The sequence below is a fragment of the Mytilus galloprovincialis genome, unplaced genomic scaffold (genome assembly GCF_965363235.1).
Source record: "Mytilus galloprovincialis unplaced genomic scaffold, xbMytGall1.hap1.1 HAP1_SCAFFOLD_34, whole genome shotgun sequence".
NCBI lineage: Eukaryota > Metazoa > Mollusca > Bivalvia > Mytilida > Mytilidae > Mytilus > Mytilus galloprovincialis.
In genome coordinates, this window is record NW_027467984.1 from 84717 (window position 1) to 106730 (window position 22014).

At 34.6% G+C, this 22014-nt stretch overlaps 1 protein-coding gene across 6 annotated transcripts in view; it reads right to left on the minus strand.

Moving 5' to 3' along the window:
• Window positions 1-12344, minus strand: part of LOC143059877 (uncharacterized) — a 43554-nt gene extending 31210 nt beyond the window's left edge. For all 6 annotated transcript variants that reach the window (XM_076233447.1, XM_076233451.1, XM_076233446.1 and 3 more), the window contains exons 1-3: window positions 12221-12344; window positions 3929-4075; window positions 2755-2899 (exon numbers count right to left, since the gene is read on the minus strand). In XM_076233447.1, coding sequence (XP_076089562.1) covers window positions 2755-2899; window positions 3929-4075; window positions 12221-12223 — 295 coding nt within the window. In that variant the 5' untranslated portion in view covers window positions 12224-12344. The remainder of the gene's footprint in view (window positions 1-2754; window positions 2900-3928; window positions 4076-12220) is intronic.
• Window positions 12345-22014: the final 9670 nt, after the last annotated feature.

Genomic DNA, 22014 nt, shown 5'->3' on the forward strand with positions numbered 1-22014 from the left:
AATTATTCAACCACAACCAAAGTAGAACTTAATCTGTAACTTCTCATGATAAGACCACATACCAAAAATAAAATCAATTGGTTGAACATTACAAAAAAAAGTGTGGAATACTTATAATTCACTGTAATTTTGTATGTATAGAAATATTTTATATTTTGGGCCACTTTTACCTTTAACCTATGTCTTTTACTTTTTATTGTTTTGTATGTTTTATATTTGGTTTGTTTAGCCCCACTGCCAGTGGTTTTACATTTACAATTTCTTTGATATTGAATTTTTCTATGTCCAAGGGCTGTAGCTTCCGTGAAAATCATTGAACCGTCACCAAACTCTAACTTAATCTGTAACTCTTCATAATAAGGCTACATACCAAAGATATTATCATTTGGTTGAAGCATTACCAGAATAAAGAGCTACGCCAAGCGCAGCATGATACGACCGCAGTGGTCGAACAGGTGTTCATTTGGGCAAGCATTGACACACTACTAAAGTGGACACAATAATATGCTGGACACAATAATATGCTGGACACAGTAATATGCTGGACAGAGAATTCTGATTAGTAATAAAAAAACTTTTTTTTGGTTTTTTTTTTATTTAGCACCACTTTGGCCCCTAATAGCTCGAAAACGGTAAAAGCTATGCTAAATCTGTCGTACTCTACTGTTGCGAAAGTTCATAAGGAACATAAAGAAAAACTAGAAAATGTGTCTGTAAGCCACAGATGCCCTGCCATTTAGATCAATATGAGGTTCCATGTTCTCTCATGTAAAAATTGACCAAAATGCTGCTGAAAAGAGCTGTATGGCAAATTTAAACCAAAGTCACTCAAGCATAAGATATGTCAAAGTGACCAAAAAGAGGTCAAACTGTGCTGCACTGTGCAAGAATACTACAACAGTGTAATATCATTGATACACTACCACAGATTCCGAGAAATGGCAGTAAATGCAAAACTTGACCAAAATCATTCAAGCATAAAATGTAGGTCATGGTATTCTAGAAGATGCTGAACTGTGCTGCACTATGCAAGGACACTACAATACATTAATATCATTGATATACTACATTAGGTTCTTGAGAAATAATCCTCGACACAAAACTTTACCAAAATCACTGAAGTATAAAATGTAGGTCATAGTGACCAAAAAGATGCTGAACTGTGCTGCACTAAGCAAGAACACTACCAATAGTCTAATATCATTGATACACTACCATAGGGTTCTGAGAAATGGACCTATACACAAAACATAACCAAAACCACTGAAGCATAAAATGTAGGTCATATTGACCAAAAAGATGCTGAACTGTGTTGCACTAAGCAAGAACACTACAACAGTCTAATATCATTGATGCACTACCATAGGGTTCTGAGAAATGGACCTAAACGCAAAACTTAACCAAAATCACTCAAGCATAAAATGTAGGTCATAGTGACCCAAAAGATGCTGAACTGTTGAACTGTGTTACACTACATAGGAACACCACAGTGGTGAAATATCATTCATATATTACAATAGGTTTCTTCACAATGGTCATTTATGAAAAAAGTTATTGAAGTCAATCAAGCATGAAATGTAGGTCAAATTGACCCAAATGTTGTTGATCAATGTAGTACTATTTAAGAAGAATATACTGATGAAATATCATTGGTACATCATTATCACATTCTGAGAAATGGACCTTAACGCAAAACTTAACCAAGATCGGGACAGACGGACGTACATACGTATGTACGGACGGACAAGGGTAAATCTATATGCCCCTTTCACTTCGTGGCGGGGCATAAAAACAAAACCAAAATAAGATGAAAAATAAAAATTTGACGAACAAAAAAGAGAAGTCTTTTTTAACCCCTTTTAGCCCCTTATAGCTCAGAAAATGTAAGTCCTAGCTCAAATCTGTTAAAATACACTATGTTGGAAATTCATAATTTGCTGTTATACATTTTGAAATTGTTTAAAACACTAAGGTTTTTCTACTTCAAGGCATAGGATTTCCTTGGTCTTATTTTGGTGCCCTGTTTCGGTATATTTTGGGTTTATAAGCTCTTCAACTTTATAGTGATTTTGGATTTGCATAGTTTTAGATACATGTAAGAGCGTCACTGATGAGTCTTTTATAGACGAAACGCGCGTCTGGCGCAGAAAAAATCTTGCCTTGAACTTTGATGTGATTTTTTTTTTTAACACCATGATGGTTTTCACTGCTGGTGGAGGTATTCTTCCTAGAGGTTAACCCGCTCCGCTAGTCAACACTTCGGTGCTGACGTGATTCATCAAACTAAATGTGCTGTTATAAATTTTGAAATTGTTTAAAACAATAAAGTTTTTCTACTTCAAGGCATAGGATTTCCTTGGTCTTATTTTGGTTCCCTGTTTCGGTATATTTTGGGTTTATAATCTCTTCAACTTCATAGTGATTTGGATTTGCATAGTTTTAGATAAGAGTGTCACTAATGAGTCTTTTATAGACGAAACACTCGACTGGCGCAGAAAAAATATTGCCTTGAACTTTGATGTGATTTTGGTTTTTTTTTGACTGAAAATGTAATTTTAAGAATTGAATGCAGATTTTGCATTTTATGGGCGTGTAAAAGCGTTGACCGTGCACACATTTTTTGTATGAAGCGCTTCCACGCTTTATATAAAATGTGCTTCGGTCAACGCTTTTACACGCCGATTAAGTACAAAAAATATGCATTCAATTCTTAAATCAATGTGCATATAAACATGATAAACATCATAAACTCACAAGATTCCACAGGTGCACACGTCTTTCTTGTTATGAAATTTTTTATCCAGGTGTAAAGTCTATTCTTTTCTTTCCTTTTCCTTGAATTCTGTCCACAACTGTCCTTCTCATCTAGAGGGGGACTGTCATACTTGGTTCCTACTTCCTAAAGATAACACACATGAAAATCAATATTCAGCAGTTACAAAACTGTACACTAAATAATAATATATGTATGCAAGAGCAAAACAAGAAATCTGTGTGAACTGATGCTTATTAGTGATACTCCGCTCCCGAACTTTGGCGCTAAATACGGAAAATTGAATAATAGATAGAAATAAAATTGTATAATAATAACATCATGAAATAATGGGTGAGATATCACTGATGAAGATGCGTGTCAAAATTCTTTCAAATCTCCTTCCCAAGGGTATGAAGTTAAACTTGTAAATGTATCATGTGTATTGAGTCTGCAATGAAATTCTTGTTCCATATTAAATCTAACTTGAAACTATGAGCACAACTCTATACCCCACCCCTTTTTCCCTCTCACTTGCCTAACCCTATAAGTCATGAGACTTACATCTGATATCGCAAGAAGTTCATCTTCCAATGATACAACCACCTAGGCTCTACAGTACAAAAGCTATGCCAATGATACAACCACCTAGGCTCTACAGTACAAAAGCTATGACATGAAGAACATGAAGAAGAAAAGCTTTAAAAATTATAAAGAAAAAAGTGGATGACATTTTACTATCATGAAGGTCAAGGGTCACATTGACCTAAATTTGGTACGTGACACATCATCTTCGTTTTGCTATCATGAAGATCAAAGTCAAGGTCATTGTGACATAATTTCATTCGTGACACATCCACCTCCCGTATATGATTCATCCACATACCAAGTTTGATAATCCTACAATGTAGGTACTAAGGTACAAAAGTTCTGCTCAGGACAATGAGCAGGACGGATGGACAGACAGACAGACAGACAGAGGTGATTCCTATATACCCACACAAACTTCATTTGATGGGGTATAAAAACGTCAAATAATGCCTTCAAGTTTTTACATGATGTTAACAGTCTACAAACAAACATTTGGGACCATCTTATATTCTTACAGGGTATAAAAAATTGTCATGCATGTCCATCAGACAGTCTATATCCTACTATCATGACTATAGTACAAACCTGAACAATGTCAGTTTCTGTTTTCATTTCCAGATATATTTTTAAAATATATATCTCCAGGGGTGATGTCTTTGGTGTTTTTTTGATGACTTCCATCAATTTTTCTTCAAACAAGATAAATGGGGATGTAGGTGCCATGCTCATAAACTATAAAAAAAATAAACACAGATTTGTTACAACAATATCATCTTTTGAGGAGAAAAACGTCACATTTCAGCAATGCGTATTGCACACATATTTGTGTCAGGATGTTAATGCTACAGATACATGTAGTGAATGGGCTATTCCAGAAATAATCCATACCCCCCCCTATAGAAGGTATATGGGGTTCAGAAAAAAATCCATGGAAAATTTGGGATGTGGTTCAGAAAAAAATCTGGAATTCCATGTCGGTCCTATAGAAGGCAAAAAGATAAATTAAAATATTCCATGGAAAATTATGCTGTTGTTATTAGAAAATTTCTGGAAATCCAGAGCATCCTATAGAAGGCAACAATAAAAGTTTAAAAATTCCATGGAAAATCTGGATTCTAGTCGCTTTCAGTAAACTTAAGATAAATTTGTGCTTGTATGTATATCTGTAGTTCATTAGGTAATTCTAAAGCCCTATGTATCTTTACAAACAATGTACCAGAAATTTAAAGTGGTTTAATAGGTTTTTGCTCGTTGTTGAAGGCTGTACGATATTCTTAAGTGGTTAATTTTGTATCTTTTGATCTCTGGTGGGGAGTTAGTACAAATAATTATGATGTCTAGGAAAGCTATTTTAAGCTTTTGCTTTGACGCCTTCCAGTGGATCAAAAGATGTGAAAATTGAAAAATACCCACAGCAGATGGCATGATTATCTTAACTATTGGAGAGTAGTCTTATTGGCAATTTGGAAATGATACCACATTTTATTATTTTAATACTACATGTATAAAGTGTGTCCATACATGTTGTAAGCCAGAGTTGTCAGTACTGAACTTAAGGCCGTACTTTAACCTATAATGGTTTACTTTTTAAATTGTTATTTGTATGGAGAGTTGTCTCATTGGCACTCACACCACATCTTCCTATATCTATTAAGTCTGAGAGTTGTAAATTTGAAATTGTTTGCAATAGGACCTAAAAAAAAATAAAAAAATGTACATTTGTTCATGTACCTCAGCTTCTAACATAACATTCAGGGGATATGATATTCATGTAGATATTGATAGTGATAATACTTCAAAAGAAATGCATACTTTCAACACCACATGACATGTTTACTATTACATTTGTAATCTTATTGGGACAATTCACAACTTCTAATTGGAGATTGAGATAATAATATTTCCCCCTCTTTTCTTTTACCATGGAAGTTACATGTACATGCATGTATATCAGTATATTGGTATTATAGAACTTGTTTGCTTTTTTGCATTTTCATAAAACATGTGTTATCATGGTTATGGTCATGGCATAAGGGAAAAAATTCTCAGAAAATAAATGCCTGTGATTAAAAAAAATATTTTGAAACTTGCATTTCTAGAACTAAGTGAAATTAAATTGATATGAATACTGTGTATATTATAATTTATTCATGACAAAAATGATAAAAAAAAAACCTTTATAAACATAACAAATGGTTCTAACATCCAAATTCCACTAATTATATTTAACTTTTGATTTTGTAATCAAACTTGATTATAGACCCATAGTTATCTTTTTGTTTCAAGTTTGTTTTTTATTGTGAAGGAGTCATATTTTAATGCAGCTATAAGGTTTATGATAAAAAATGCAAAACATCCATACTAAGAAATGAAGAATCAAAAGAAATGACTAAGTAAAAATACTGGATGTTGATAACAAATCAAGATTTTTACAACTATTTACAAGTCAGTGTTTTAATGGTTTTAAAATAAAAACAAAATCATAGTTCACTATCTGGATTTATAGGGTTTTATTTACAATGATTTATGTTCTCTACAAGTATGTTTGTATTGAAATTTGTGAGAAACCACACACCAGGACCTACTGCTTTTCATAGTTGTTGAGGTTGAAGATTATTTTATCTAGCCATCTAGTTGACAAACAATCAGTAATTAAAAAGCTTTAAAGAAGTCCCACTGTGAACACATGGCCATTTCTGTGGACTTTAATTATATCATAATATACTACATGCAAATACTTGAACCACATGTTATAAGACAAAGGAGATAAATACTAGGAACTATGTATCCATAATCCCTTGCTCTGCAAAAATAAATATTTAGTCTCAGTTTTAAAATTAGAAAAGTTTATTTTTTTATTATTTAAATTGTTATTTTTTCCGTTTATTTATCAATCATTATAATACATTGACTCTATTTGTCTAAGTGGATTAATATGATTACATCTATTATATGAATATGTTTTGAATATATATACATAATGTATCATCTTTCAGTTCCATAACTTATCTTAACTTTAAAAATGTTAAACATGTATACATTTAAAAAATCAAATGTCATTCATATTATACAAATTTAGAGTTTAACAATTGTTTAAAAGTTTTGTAATTTTCTTTAATTTCATGATGTTTTAGGAAATTATAACATGTAAAGAAATACAGGAATTTGAAAACAATAAGAAATTATATAAATCGTTCCCCAAAGAAGGATTGTTAGATGTCTAGATTTGGCCACTTTAGTTGCAGGCGACAAATAGAAAATTGTAAAACTGCATGTACAGGAAATTATATGAGATTAGAGACACATTTATTTTGTAATGTATTGTGAACTAATTTATAATTTTTTTAAAAACCATTTGTATTTGGAGAAAACATTTTCAAATTGTGACTGTGGTATGAGAACATTAAAGGAGTAGGTCCGGTAAGGGCCGATTTTGGCCCCAAATTTCAGTTTCATCTAACGAGATATTTAGGACACTTTTTAAACACTTAAGTGTATATTTCAATTGATTCGATTAGTTTATGTAAAAGATTTAAATGATCAGTCATTAAAAACGCTCCGATTGAAGCTTAAATATGAACAAGAGGCTGTCACAACGACAGCAAACCGGATTTATTAATATTTATTTGTGTCCTGGCAATATCACAAGAACCATTACTGATGAATGGTGAAAGTGAAAATTGTCAACATCAAATTTGACCTCCATTTTGTCATCAGTATCAACATATAAAAATTTGAAAAGCTTAGATTGAATGGTTCATGAGTAAATGCAACAACGTGAATGGAAACGCCATTTTACAATCTTTCAAGAACCATAACTCCTGAACGGTAAAAGTCAAAATCATCATTACTGAACTTGACCTCTATTTTGCCATCAGTAACAACATATAAAAATTTCAAAAGCTTTGGTTGAATGGTTCATGAGAAAATGCACGGACACGACTGGAAACACCATTTTTCAATCTTTCAAGAACCATAACTCCTGAACGGTAAAAGTCAAAATCGTCTTTATTGAACTTGACCTCTATTTTGTCATCAGTAACAACATATTAAAATTTGGGAAGCTTTGGTAGAACAGTTCATGCGTAAATGCAGGGACACGACTGGAAACTCCATTTTTCAATCTTTCAAGAACCATAACTCCTGAACGGTAAAAGTCAAAATCCTTATTATTAAACTTGACCTCCATTTTGTCATCAGTAACAACATATAAAAATTTCAAAAGCTTTGGTTGAATGGTTCATGAGAAAATGCATGGACACGACTGGAAACACCATTTTTCAATCTTTCAAGAACCATAACTCCTGAACAGTAAAAGTCAAAATCGCCATTATTGAACATGACCTCTATTTTGTCATAAGTAACAACATATTAAAATTTGGGAAACTTTGGTAGAACAGTTCATGCGTAAATGCACGGACACAACTGGAAACTCCATTTTTCAATCTTTTAAGAACCATAACTCCTGAACGGTAAAAGTCAAAATCGTCATTATTAAACATGACCTCCATTTTGTCATCAGTAACAACATATTAAAATTTGGGAAGCTTTAGTAGAACAGTTCATGCGTAAATGCACGGACACGACTGGAAACTTCATTTTTCAATCTTTCAAGAACCATAACTCCTGAACGGTAAAAGTCAAAATCGCCATTATTGAACTTGACCTTCATTTAGTTGTCAGTAACAACATATTAAAATTTTAAAAGCTTTGATTGAACGGTTCATGAGTTAATGCACGGACAACATTTGATTGCCGCCCGCCCGCCCGCCCGCCCGCCGTACATCCCCAAATCAATAACCGACATTTTTGTCACAAAAATCCGGTTAAAAATCTAACAAATATGCCAAAAAACGTCACTTTTAAGATGGTTTTCGTCAAAAATGAAAGTGGCCGCATCCGTGTTCATCCTCAACCTTTATATATCATGTATATGTTATGTATTATCATCAAATACAACTTACATTTTAATATTATGAATGAACACGAATGCGGCCACTTTACAATACGCACATTTAAAATTCAGTTCAAGAGAAGTCCGAGTCTGATGTCAGAAGATATTACCAAAGAAAATATTTAATCTCCTGAATAAATGTCTCAGAATATTCACATGACATTCATATTTACCAAGCCAAAATATGAAGAAACTCGCCCCTTTACCCTCGTTACCCGTAATGCTGTATACATAACTTCTCTTCATTAGAGGCTGCATTATCTAAGCTTTAGACGGAAACTGTCTAAAATTTAACTAAAATGCTATAATTGTGAAGATTTCAGTAATTTAGCATGACTTTATGATGCTAGTACACGATATATGTACATTGTATTGTCAAAAACAGCACATATTTATGTAGCAGAAGCATTCTACTTTCCAAAAAATAGCTAAAAGATTACATTTGCTCAATTTTGCAAAGCTGCTTAATTTTGGAGCCAAAAAGGGGTCTTACTGAACCTACATGTACTCCTTTGATAACTTCTCAAATTTCATTCCAGTATACAATTTTTTTTTGTAGAAAATCAGTCATTTCTTATTCAAATTTATATTGAAGATTTTATAATATAAATATAAAGATAACATACATACTAAACAAAAATTTTGTTTTACAAAAAAAAGGGGGGGATGTCTGGAGCTTATAAAATTCAAAACTCAGAAGATTTTGCCACTAGCTGATTTTGATAACCAATATAACAATCTATTTATGTTGAACCATGGAAGTATTATATTGACAGGAACTACAACGATTTGTTAGCACTTATTTATAACCCGGGGAGCTCTGTAGAAAAGATATGGAAACTGACTAATTAGTATGTTATCGTTAATAGCCCTTTGTGACCATGTGCGATGCCGCCGTCCTAAATTGACCAGACATACTTCTTATCATCACGTGGTTTTTATTGCGAAAGGTTATCTCTAATACCTGTCGGAAAACCCCTTTGTTTATTTCAATCTCGTCTGTGGTCTTTCAGAATTATTCAATTTTTCAAAACAAATCGACTGATGTACAAAACAAGAAAATCGGACGAGAACTTTGAATACTACAACGTTTTGAAGTGGTGAGTGACAATATTTCATTAGTTTGTGGGTTAAGTTTAAATCGTAATTAAGGTGTGTTCCGGTTACCGCCGGTTAAAAATAAATATATTTGATAAAAATAATTACTGTGAAGTTTCGAGTAGTCTATATAGTTAAGGTACTGGATAACCCTGGAAAGTAGAAATTTCCAGTTTAAAATACGAAAATTAATCGAACAAGTACCAACATCAACAAAATACAGAAGAAGAAAACAGAGATCTCACTTCGTTGTGTAGCTATTTATATAATGTTGGTTAATATCTTTTTAATTGTGAATATAAAAACTTCATGTCTACCCGCAATTGAAAGACCTTTCCGATCATATAAAGCCATGGTCAGTATTTTATCATTTGAACATGTATGACTATGCCAATATATATACTAGCCAAGATTTAAAAAAAGTCTTTATGACCCGAGTATTGTTTTCTCACAAGGACAAATCTTAAAGTTATCAACTTCTACTGTAAATCTTATACTTTATATATGCACTTAAAAAACAAGGTTTAATGTCTATTTCAAAAACGTAAACTGAAACTGTTTTACAGTGCACTTAACATATACATGTCCATGAAATCAGAAATCAGTGATGTATATTTGGCAGTCAGGATATTTCATATATCAGTGGCGGATGCAGGAATTTTCGAAAGGGGGGGTGCTAGCCCAGGGCAAAGGGGGGGTGCAAAACATATGTCCCGATTCAAATGCATTGATCTGCCAAAATAAAGGGGGGTGCGCACCCCCGGAACCCCCCTCTGGATCCGCCACTGTATATAATAATATACGTAAAGCCTTATTTAACATGGTGTTAAACCAGCCCTGGATTTGGAGTACATTTGTAAGTCTTATAATTGCTCTATAATAAAATTGTCTTTTTTTAAATCTTGATTAAATCGGCTCAATTTTCAATATGTACAGTCCCGAAATATGAATGAAATACATGCCACTGGACGTAAGACAAACAACTTTCAATCACAACTTATGATGTGCTTTTTCTACCCTTCAACCCTTTAAAACAAATCCAAAATAGTCTTTTTTTGTCAACAGATATGGTAAAAAATGGACCCAGACTATAACTGTCGTTTATGTGGAACTACAGAAAAGAGAACTGCTCACCACCTATAATACGAAAAATCAAAATATGCTAGAGACATTAAACTCTCACTAAACATTGATATTCAAAATGATCCAAGTGATTTTCCAAAATTTATTTGTATTAGTTGTCAATCTAAGTTGTATATATGTTGAATCATTGCAAACTAGATTTCGCAAAAAGACTTGTTTTTGACATTAGTGCCCTTGAATCTTTCTCTTTTGTTCCATCGCGCTTTAGCGTGCTGTACCATCGTACTTTAGGGAACAAACAAACATTGCACTTTAGCGTGAGACACCGTCATACTTTAGCGTAGACCATTGCACTTTAGCGTGACCATCGCACTTTAGAGTACCATCGCACTTTAGAGTCCTACATGTATAAACAAGAAGATGTGGTAAGAATACCAATGAGACATCTCTCAACCCAAATCACAGCGCATAAAAAGTTAACAGGTATAGGTCAAAAACATGGAGCCTTGGCTCACACCAAGCAACAAGTTATAATGGGCCCCAAAAATAACAGAAAACCAACTGTGGAATCTATATGAAAAAAAAAGAAACCAGAAACATGAACAAGTTACTACACCAACAAATGACAACCACTGAACAATGTCAATGGCATCTGATTTAGAAAAGGTGCATAAAAAAATGTAGTGTTTTAAACATTACAACAGGAGCCAACCTTCACCCTTACCAGAGACCGTAATGTATCATAACAATATAAAAAGACCCAAGATAAATTATCCATTGAATGATTGTACATTTGAAATGGATGAACTTGATCACAAAGACATTTAAACAAAAACAAGTAAGCATACAGCTGCCATACACTGAATGAATGCCAGTTTGATCTAATCATCTACATGTATGACACACAAAAAACAATATTAAAACTTATATGTTTCATGAAAATTGTTTATCTGGAATTTTTCTGTTGGAAATTAAATTTGTCTGGAAATATTTATTTCCACAGGATATTTTCTTGGAATTTTTAGTATTATTCTCATTTTTTTCCTGGAATATTTTTTAGAATTTTTGAAATAATCTGGAAATTATTGACAACTTACAGAATATTTTCTTGAAAATCTGAGATTTTAACAGATTTTTTTTCTGGAAATCCTTAACCTTCTATAGGGGGGTTAGTCCAAATAATTATGACGTCTTGAAAGGCTATTATAATTTTTTTCTTTGACGCCTTACATTAACGTCGTCGATGTAAGGCGTCAAAGAAAAAAATTATAATAGCCTTTTAAGACGTCATAATTATTTGGACTATAGGGGGGTATGGATTATTTCTGGAATAGCCCAATACGAGGGGGAGGACAGGGGGGTACCCTTCTCCCTTCTCCCACCCATCTTCTCCTTTCTCCTACCCCTGTTCTCCTTTCTCCCATTAGAATAAAACATCTCCTTTTGAGATATTTTTTCTTGAAATATAAGAAAAAATTTTAAAAGGAGATATTTTATTTTTTCTCCTTTCTCCCAGCCTTCCTCTCCTTTCTCCTACCCCCTTTCTCCTTTCTCCCACCCCCTTTCTCCTTTCTCCTACCCCCTTTCTCCCCGTCTCCCTTACGCCTGTCCTCCCCCTCCAATACGGCAATAGTGAATAATCAACAATAAGGGATTGTACACTTCAAGAGGATTTTCCAACTGAAGTGGTTCATCTGGTAAAGGTGGAAAATACGGGGGGGAGGGGTCCGCCACTGTCTCACCATTCCTCCATAATTATTTTTATGGTTGTGTTTCCTATTCTTATCGTTGCGTTTTGTTGTTAGCGCCTTATGACAAATCCATTAAATATGTGCATGATGTGTACACTGGTTTTGCTGACGTATCTATTATACAATAAACTGCATATCGGAATCGGTTTTTGAGATCCGGATTGGACACGACTGGTGTGCGACTAAACCCGAGACTCGCCGAGCGTTTTACACTCCTACCTAGGAGTCTACTCCCGTATTCGGAAGAAGAAATATTTAAAATTTAACTGTCGAGAGTGGATAAATATCGTATTACACGAGATTTGGTGGTGGAATCTGTTTATCTAATGATTTTCTAACAATACGCAGGCAAACTTATTCCTTCTTTGCGACTGATCTGCAAAAAGATGTGTTCTTTCTATGTGATGTCATCAGGCATGGTCGCCTTTTTTTCATGCCGTCACAATAGGAAATTCGGAGGAAAACAAGAAAATTCGACGTCATAATCGGATTTTAACCAATGAAGAACTGAGATCAAACGAAGCACACGTGGATTTTTTTTATACAATGGGTGCACTAGAAAGGGATAAATTGACTAAAAATTAGAGAAAAATATTTATAAAACTTCTGAGTAGTTGCTATTGTAGAGGGGGAGGACAGGGGGTACCCTTCTCCCTTCTTCCACCCCTCTTCTCCTTTCTCCTACCCCTCTTCTCCTTATTTTTTTTTTAATTTACCGGAAAAAAGAGAGATATTTTATTTTGTCATATTTTATTTTTTTGTCCAACTTTTTCTCCTTTCTCCCAGCCTTCCTCTCCTTTCTCCTACCCATTTCTCCTTTCTCCCACCCCCTTTCTCCTTTCTCCTACCCCCTTTCTCCTTGTCTCCCTTACCCCTGTCCTCCCCCTCATTGTACGTATTTTAAAAAATAACGATTTTTTAAAATAAAAAACAAATAAAATAATTGTTGAAACTTCATTTAAAAAAAACGGCTATTTTTAGGTTGTCCCGCGTAACATATTTCAGTTATTGTAACCACTAAACTATGATTTTCGTCAAAACTATTTAATATTTTGAAAAACGTGTTTTTCCATTATTAAACAGAATAGTTCCTCCATTCCTTTATGCATTTTTATGACGTTATGATGACGTCATAGAAAAAAAAACGCGTTCAATACTAAAAGGGCAAATCTGTCCCGCGGGAAAAAAAATTGGGATTCCAGATTTGAGAATCAAAAAATATTTATCTAAAATGAAAAAAGTGTAGTATTTGTATTTACTACATCAATGTTAATTTGCTTAATTTTATGAATTTAAAGACAAATATCCTGAAACATGATATATGGTAATTTATGAGCGATTTTTCAAAGGCTTACAAGTTTGTCGCACCGCCATTTTTTAACTTAAAAACGAACTCAACTCAAATTTACGTCCATTGTTTGCTTATCACTGCTCTTATAATGGTAGAATTTATGATTTTTTAAAATGTTATTTTTCTTAAATTTTCAAAAAACTGAAATACATCAATTTTCGATAAGTAGTTAAAAAGCACCGTCGATTTTGCCGAGTCTTACAAGAATGTCGCACTTGCTTAAAAACAACGTTTCAGTCGAATTTTCGGTTTGAACGTTACGAAATATTCGCGACGTTGTGTTACGCTTACATGTACGAACATATCGCGCGTAACGCCTTAGACATATCCTATCATATATTTTTTTCACTATGTCTGACGGTATTTTGTACAGAATATTCTACAATCAGACAAAACTATATAAAACATAATTAAAAATTTTAAGATGTGCAAATCACAATGACATTGGTGTCCTGTATACTGACAGTGTAGTATATTCTTCAGGATGACAGTGTTCAATGATTTAATTGTTTGCATCTTTTTGTTGACGGTTTACCGTAGCGGTTGTTCAGGTGCAGAATGGTCGTTCGTTTAGATTAGTTGCCCTTGGAAAAACGCGTACACAATATTTTCCCAAAAGGTGTAAAGCAATTTTCAAAAACATTTTTTAATGTGTGGCAACATGTCAACATGTCATATTTGCTGTATTTGAAGATGTTTTTGATAATCAAATATCAAATGTGTATTTATTTGCCCTTGTGAAAAAATAAATTTACCAATATCTGTCTAATAGACCACAATAGATAAAAATATAGCTTGACTGTACACTAGACAGGTCTGTGCCGATGATTTGCCATTAATTTTGAATATAGTGTACGGAAGTCATCGGGGTCGTTTGACCTCCAAAAAAATAGAAACACAAAATTAATATGCTACTACGTTACACAAATCCCTGAGTGTAAATCTGATGTCAATTTATATTTCCCAATAGATGTACATGTATATGTATTAAACGAGTACCAAGGTCCTAGCTGTAATATATACCAAATGAATGTGGTCTATGGTCCAATATCCAAAATCTAAATACAAGGTTAGATTCAGCATATCATAGAACCCCAAGAATTCAATTTTTGATGAAATCAAATAATGTCAATTTTAGACCTTTTAGACCTCAATGTGGACCAATTTGATAACCAGGACCAAATATTAAAAATCTAAATACATGATTAGATTCAGCATATTGAAGAACCCCATATATTCAATTTTTGTTAAAATCAAATAAAGTTAAATTTTGGACCCCGATTTGGACCATCTTGAAAACTGGGCCCATAATCAAAAATCAAAGTACATGTTTAGATTCAGCATATCAAAGAACCCCAAGAATGCAATTTTTGTAAAAATCAAACTAAGTTTAATTTTGGACCCTTTGGACCTTAATGTAGACCGATTTGAAAGTTCGAGGCAATTTGGACTGCAAATGGAAAATGAAGGTTAATTGGATATGGACCCTTCAAAGAGCTGTTACAATGGTTCTTATCTTGCAGTGACCGTAGCACTCTCTACACGAGGCATCGATTTACAGTATGTATGAAAATTTAATTGGTCTATACTTTAGGTTCAAATAATATGAACCTCATGAAGACAAAGCCTTCCAAACTATTTATGGCAATACATTAATTTATCATATCTGGGTATATGTAGGTAGAATAGTTTTGCACTTCCAGTCTTGAAGTAGTGTTGATGTGTATCTCAAGAAAACCAAGGCTGTCCAAAGTTGTGATGATAATACTTAGAATCCCAGTTGCTTACAAAGTATGTGTATATTTCTTTCACCACAAAGTATTTCTGTTAACAACTTAGTATCACTGTTCTCAAAGAAATTCTAATAACTTTCTAATATCTAAAAATGTTTGCACTAGCTGTTTCCTCTCTTCTTTTTTTAAGAAAATTGTATTCTTTGCTATATGTACCAACTGCTTCTTTTTTGCGTAAATATACTTTTCTAAACCAGTGAATGAATTTCGTTCAAACAAACTTCCACAAATTAATTGGGTTTTCGCTTAGCAAATATTTGACTGTTCATTGCTATATATGGGGAGTGTATATGGTGTATCCTCCATTTCTTCTAAAATTTTAGAATTTATTGAAACTTTCTTAGATTAATTCTTAACCATGTTAACTATATAATACCGTTGTATAATTTGTTTTTTTCCTAATGTGAATAGGCGTTGCCGTCAGTTCATATTGTTTTTCAGAAGATTGGTAGAAGATTATTTCTTTACCCTTTTAAAGTATATGTGCTTTTGAGACATTTTCTGACTCCTGTCCTGTTCAAAAGTTTGAACGATAAGCTGCAGATTCTTTTTGTTATCAGGGGGTCTCATTGGGGTGTGCCGATCCCGGATCCCGCTTACTGTTTTGTCACATTCCCGTTTCCCGCTTACACTATGTACGTAAGCAATTCTCATTTTTTTGTCATTTCCTGGATCCCGCTAGACCTCATTTCCCGTTTTCACGACACAATAATTTGACTTTCACGTTTCACGCTTACAAAATAATCGGCAATCCCGCGTCACGCTTAGACCCCAATGAGACCCATTTATCATAAAACTTGTCCTAGATTTTTTCTAAAGATTTTGATTGATTGGTATAGGCTTGCGAATTATGTGGACAGTTTTTTTTTTAATTACCATTGCTTACCATGCATGTACATATTGTATATGTCACATGCCTTTTTTCCTCTCACACAATGCTTTGAAGGGTACATAGAAACAACTTATATCAGAGGTTAAATCAGCAATGTCTTGGGCTCATAGGTTAAATCAGCTTTATCTTGGACGAGTTCAAAAATCAGTGTGGATTACTTACTTTAAAAAGAATAATGCCCGTTGAAACATGAACTATTTGGGAAATTGTATACTAAGCGCTCTCATGTGTACAACTCTTGCCATATTTTTTTTTATGAAATAATGATTTCACCCAACAAAGGTAGGTGTGTTATACATCATGGTGTAGAAAATCTATTTATATTTATAACATTTTAGTGGGGAAAACAAGCGGAAATGGAAATATAAGGGAAGATCACAAATTAAAAGGGTTTCCTTGTTAATGGTTTTAAGTACAATGTTATGTTTGGATTACCTGCTTTTAAATTATAATGTATAAAGAAATGTTGTACTGTCTTAAGGTGATTAGCTGTCATTGTATTTTTAGAAGTAACTGGTGTATTATGCATGATTGTTCTACCTCTGCTGTGCGCGTGCTTAATGGCAATACAGCAAAAAACAGCTGTAAATGCACAATGTTAGGATCATATAGTGAACAGTGAAAATAAGTATTAACAAGAATGTGTTCATAGTACATGGATGCCCCACTCGCACTATCATTTTCTATGTTTAGTGAACCATTAAAAAAGGGGGTAAAAAATCTAATTTGGCATTACAATTGGAAAGATCATATCAAAGGGAACATGTGTACTATGTACTATTTCATGTGGACCATGCAATTCAGAGGCGGATTTAGGGGGGGGGCCCAGGGGGCCCGGGCCCCCCCTTTTTAGGAAAAAATTTGGTTGCTTATATAGGGAATCACTGAAGCGTGACTGGAGCGGGCCCCCTCTTAGGTCAGTCAGTGGGCCCCCACTTATGAAAATTTCTGGATCCGCCATTGCAATTTGGGTCAAAAGTCTGAGTTAGCTTTAAAATTAGAAAGATCATATGATAAGCAACAAGTGTACTAAGCTTCAAGTTGATTGGACTTCAGCTTCATCAAAAACTATACCTTGACCAAAAACTTTAACCTGAAGCAGGACCGATTCTATTTGAATGAATTAATGTTGATGATCATTAATGACCCATCCAATAAACGGATAACCTAGAACAACAGATTGTGACACCTGATGTTACTGTTGATTAGCTTGGAGTCGTAAAGAAAGCCAGGTAAAATTTCGTTATTGGCGGATCATATCAATACGAACAAAATAATATACAATCCATCTTCAAAAAAAGGCAGGGCGCCCTGGAAACTGTACAAAGGGCACAGGGCGGCACTCGGGTAAGGGCGGGTGGACCGCCCTGTGAAAAGGACTAGCTTGAACACTGTCCATACACCAAATATAGTTGATTTATTGCATGTAGTATGTGATATTAGAACATTGATATTGAATTGAAAGTAAAAGGTTCAATGGGCCGGGTGTTTTATATATTATATATCATATCCATTTTACAATATCTTAACATTTAGATACAAAATGAAACATATTGTGCGCCATGTGGGAGCTTACATGTGTCACTCTATGCGCCATTTCTGAACAAAAAGCGCAATTTTCAGGTCTCGTAGCCCAGCTGGCTACTGATCTTTATAAGTTAATCTCTACCTCTGAGATCATCATCTTCCCACTCACTGGATGTATAACCCACATCAATGGTTTAATAGCTTTAGATTTTCAGTAAGAAATAAATTTAAAGATACCTTTGTGCCCTGTAACATAATTTTCAACTTCAAAAATTAAAAAACTAATGCTAAACAGCCTATACAAGTCCTTGTTCTATTAAAGTGTATCAATCCCAATCCCAATCAATTCTATACTCATATGTTATTGAGGTCAAAGGGCCCCGTTGAAACCTGAGGTAGATGTGTTGAAATTCATTGTAGGTAACTAACAATATTTCAACGGGAACAGACCTCACCTTTCTTGGCTTCAGTGCATAGAGTATACATTAAACTATTTAACAAACATCGGTGTTTTTTTATGTATGATATTACAACATGTATAATTAAGATTTGGTGATCAGGAAGCTTGATAAATAGCAAGTACTCTTGACCTGAAATAAGACGAATGTGTTGTTTAAAATAAATAATGACAGTTAACTTCTGATTTAAAAATACGCTGTTTGTGTAAAAGAATTTCAAGGCCGACAACCCAATGTGAAAAACTGTATTTGATGTACATGTCGTGTTTGATTGGTCATTCATTCGTCTTAGTGCAATTCGGACAAAATGAGCCCCGAATGTAATTTTGAATAAAGACTTTTGCCTAATTGATGAACCAATCATTGTATTAAATGTGTTAAAGTACTTTAATTTCCAAAGTAGAAAGATATTCAAAGACGAATCTGACCTCTCTCAGTATTAAATAACTAATGTTTACAATAAAAGTGACATCACCTCCTCATTCTGCAATTCATAAACAAAAATCCCTACAGTTTGCCTAGACCCAAAGACCCAGGTGGGTAAAGTTATGAAACATTTTAAATTGAGGCCCAAAGTTGGGGTAGGGTGACCCTAGCAACTAGAGTGAAATTTAGAAAGACCCAAATTCAAAGAAAATGGGGGGCAGTGGCGGATCCAGGAGGGGGGTTCCGGGGGTGCGCACCCCCCCTTTATTTTTGCCGATCAATGCATTTGTATCGGGACATATGTTTTGCACCCCCCCCCCCTTTGCCCTGGGTGCCCTGGGTTAGCACCCCCCCTTTCGAAAATTCCTGCATCCGCCCCTGGGGGGGGGGGGTAAAAGTATTAAAAAATTGCCACCACCTCTTCTTATACACGAAATACAATAAACAGCGTTGGTATGGCAATACTATAATATTAGTATAGTTAATTTCATAAAGTTTGATACAAATATGTTTTCTCTAATCTACAATGAAATAATATCTGTACAAAACTTTATGTTAACATATGGTTATTTTTCTACAAGTGGGTCCGTTATACCCAACCCTGCTTTCCTGCAATTATTTAGTCTCCAAAGTTTTTTTTTTTATCATTTCTTCTTCTTCTTCTTCTTCTTCCCACTACGAGTCGAACTCTGTAGTAAAGTGTAATTGACTCGGGCGCATCTCAAACAGACAGGAGGCCACTCTTCTGGCCAAAAGTAAAAGTCCAGGAAATAAACTGGACGGTGTTTACAATAAAATATGATATTAATTACATCTATGTACACTGGTTATCCTGCTGTCTATTTCAGATGTGGCTGGGTCCAGGGGATGGTATTCACTCTGGCCCTGAAGTCCTCTAGAGATCCAGACTCCACTACAGATTCGGGGAGTTTATTCCATTCTCTAGTTGTTCTTGGGAAGAATGAGTGGTAGTATACATCCCTCTTCACTCTAGTTTTTCTAAATTTATGGTTGCCCCTGGTCCTACTGTCCCCTGTTGTGTAGTATTTGGCTGGATGAATGGCAATCATCTCGTGTTGAGTCTTGTAACACAGCACCAGACACTGTTTCCATCGTCTGTGTTGCAGTGATTCCCACTGAAGTTGGTCCAGTAGCTTAGTTACACATCCATGAGAGATTTTTTTTACTTAACGAGTAGCTAGTCTATCTGCTATCAATATCTATGTAGCAGCTAGGCTAGCTACACGTTCAATAGTCATAATTAAATCTATGTAACTTAAGGCTGACTGTTTTGTGGCATTTCTTGTTTGTGAGATTAACAAAGTCTCAACGTGTTTTATTTTTAACAAACTGTCCTAGGTGGTCGTCAGTAGCGTACACAACAAAACAGAAATGCATTAAATTCTGTCCTGTGAAGTTGAATAGACTATGCACGGGAAATAGTGCAGCCACGCATATTAGAAGCATTTTATGCACACAAGCGCCTTGAAATGTCATGCCGTGCATATCGTCACATTGCACAAGGTATGTTCAATTTGCACCTTATGTATGTCATATTGTCCTTGGTCTTATGAAAATATTACTAGAGATAAGACCGTGGTGTCTTGTATATGTAATATATGGTCCATGGTCTTATGAAAATATTACTAGAGCTAAGACCATGGCGTCTTGTGTATGTCATATGGGGTCCCTGGTCTTATGAAATTATTACTAGAGATAAGACCGTGGTGTCTTGTGTATGTTATATAGGGTCCCTGGTCTTTGAAAATATTACTAGAGATAAGACCATGGTGTCTTGTGTATGACATATAAGGTCCCTGGTCTTTGAAAATATTACTAAAGATAAGATCGTGGTGTCTTGTGCATGTCATATAGGGTCCCTGGTCTTATGAAAATATTACTAGAGATAAGACCATGGTGTCTTGTGTATGTCATATAAGGTCCCTGGTCTTTGAAAATATTACTAGAGATAAGACCATGGGGTCTTGTGTATGTCATATGGGGTCCATGGTCTTTGAAAATATTACTAGAGATACGACCTTGGTGTCTTGTGTATGTCATATGGGGTCCCTGGTCTTATGAAATTATTACTAGAGATAAGACCATGGGGTCTTGTGTATGTTATATGGGGTCCCTGGTCTTTGAAAATATTACTAGAGATACGACATTGGTGTCTTGTGTATGTCATATGGGGTCCCTGGTCTTATGAAAATATTACTAGAGATAAGACCATGGGGTCTTGTGTATGTCATATTGGGTCCCTGGTCTTATGAAAATATTACTAGAGATAAGACCATGGTGTCTTGTGTATGTCATATGGGGTCCTTGGTCTTTGTAAATATTACTAGAGATACGACCTTGGTGTCTTGTGTATGTCATATGGGGTCCCTGGTCTTATGAAATTATTACTAGAGATAAGACCATGGGGTCTTGTGTATGTCATATTGGTTCCCTGGTCTTATGAAATTATTACTAGAGATAAGACCATGGGGTCTTGTGTATGTTATATGGGGTCCCTGGTCTTTGAAAATATTACTAGAGATAAGACCATGGCGTCTTGTGTATGTCATATGGGGTCCCTGGTCTTATGAAAATATTACTAGAGATAAGACCATGGGGTCTTGTGTATGTCATATTGGGTCCCTGGTCTTATGAAAATATTACTAGAGATAAGACCATGGTGTCTTGTGTATGTCATATGGGGTCCTTGGTCTTTGTAAATATTACTAGAGATACGACCTTGGTGTCTTGTGTATGTCATATGGGGTCCCTGGTCTTATGAAATTATTACTAGAGATAAGACCATGGGGTCTTGTGTATGTCATATTGGGTCCCTGGTCTTATGAAATTATTACTAGAGATAAGACCATGGGGTCTTGTGTATGTCATATTGGGTCCCTGGTCTTATGAAAATATTACTAGAGATAAGACCATGGTGTCTTGTGTATGTCATATGGGGTCCTTGGTCTTTGTAAATATTACTTAGGATAAGACCATGGGGTCTTGTGTATGTCATATAGGGTCCCTGGTCTTTGAAAATATTACTAGAGATACACCTTGGTTTGTTGTACGTTGCACCTTTTAGAAAAGGATTTTCAATTGTGTCCATGTCTCTGGTGATAACAATGTGTTCTTAGAGATGAAATGTGTTCTTATAGATGAAATGACCCGCTCGGTTTATATCCTGTTACTTATTCGTTCCTTAATCGCTTTTAATACGCGTGATTTACGTTGCACCTTGAAATAAATCGTTTTTTAATTGTGTTCATGTCACTGGTGGTAATTATGTGTTCTCTGAGTTGAAAAACCCCTATTAGCGCCTATGTACCCGTTTCACC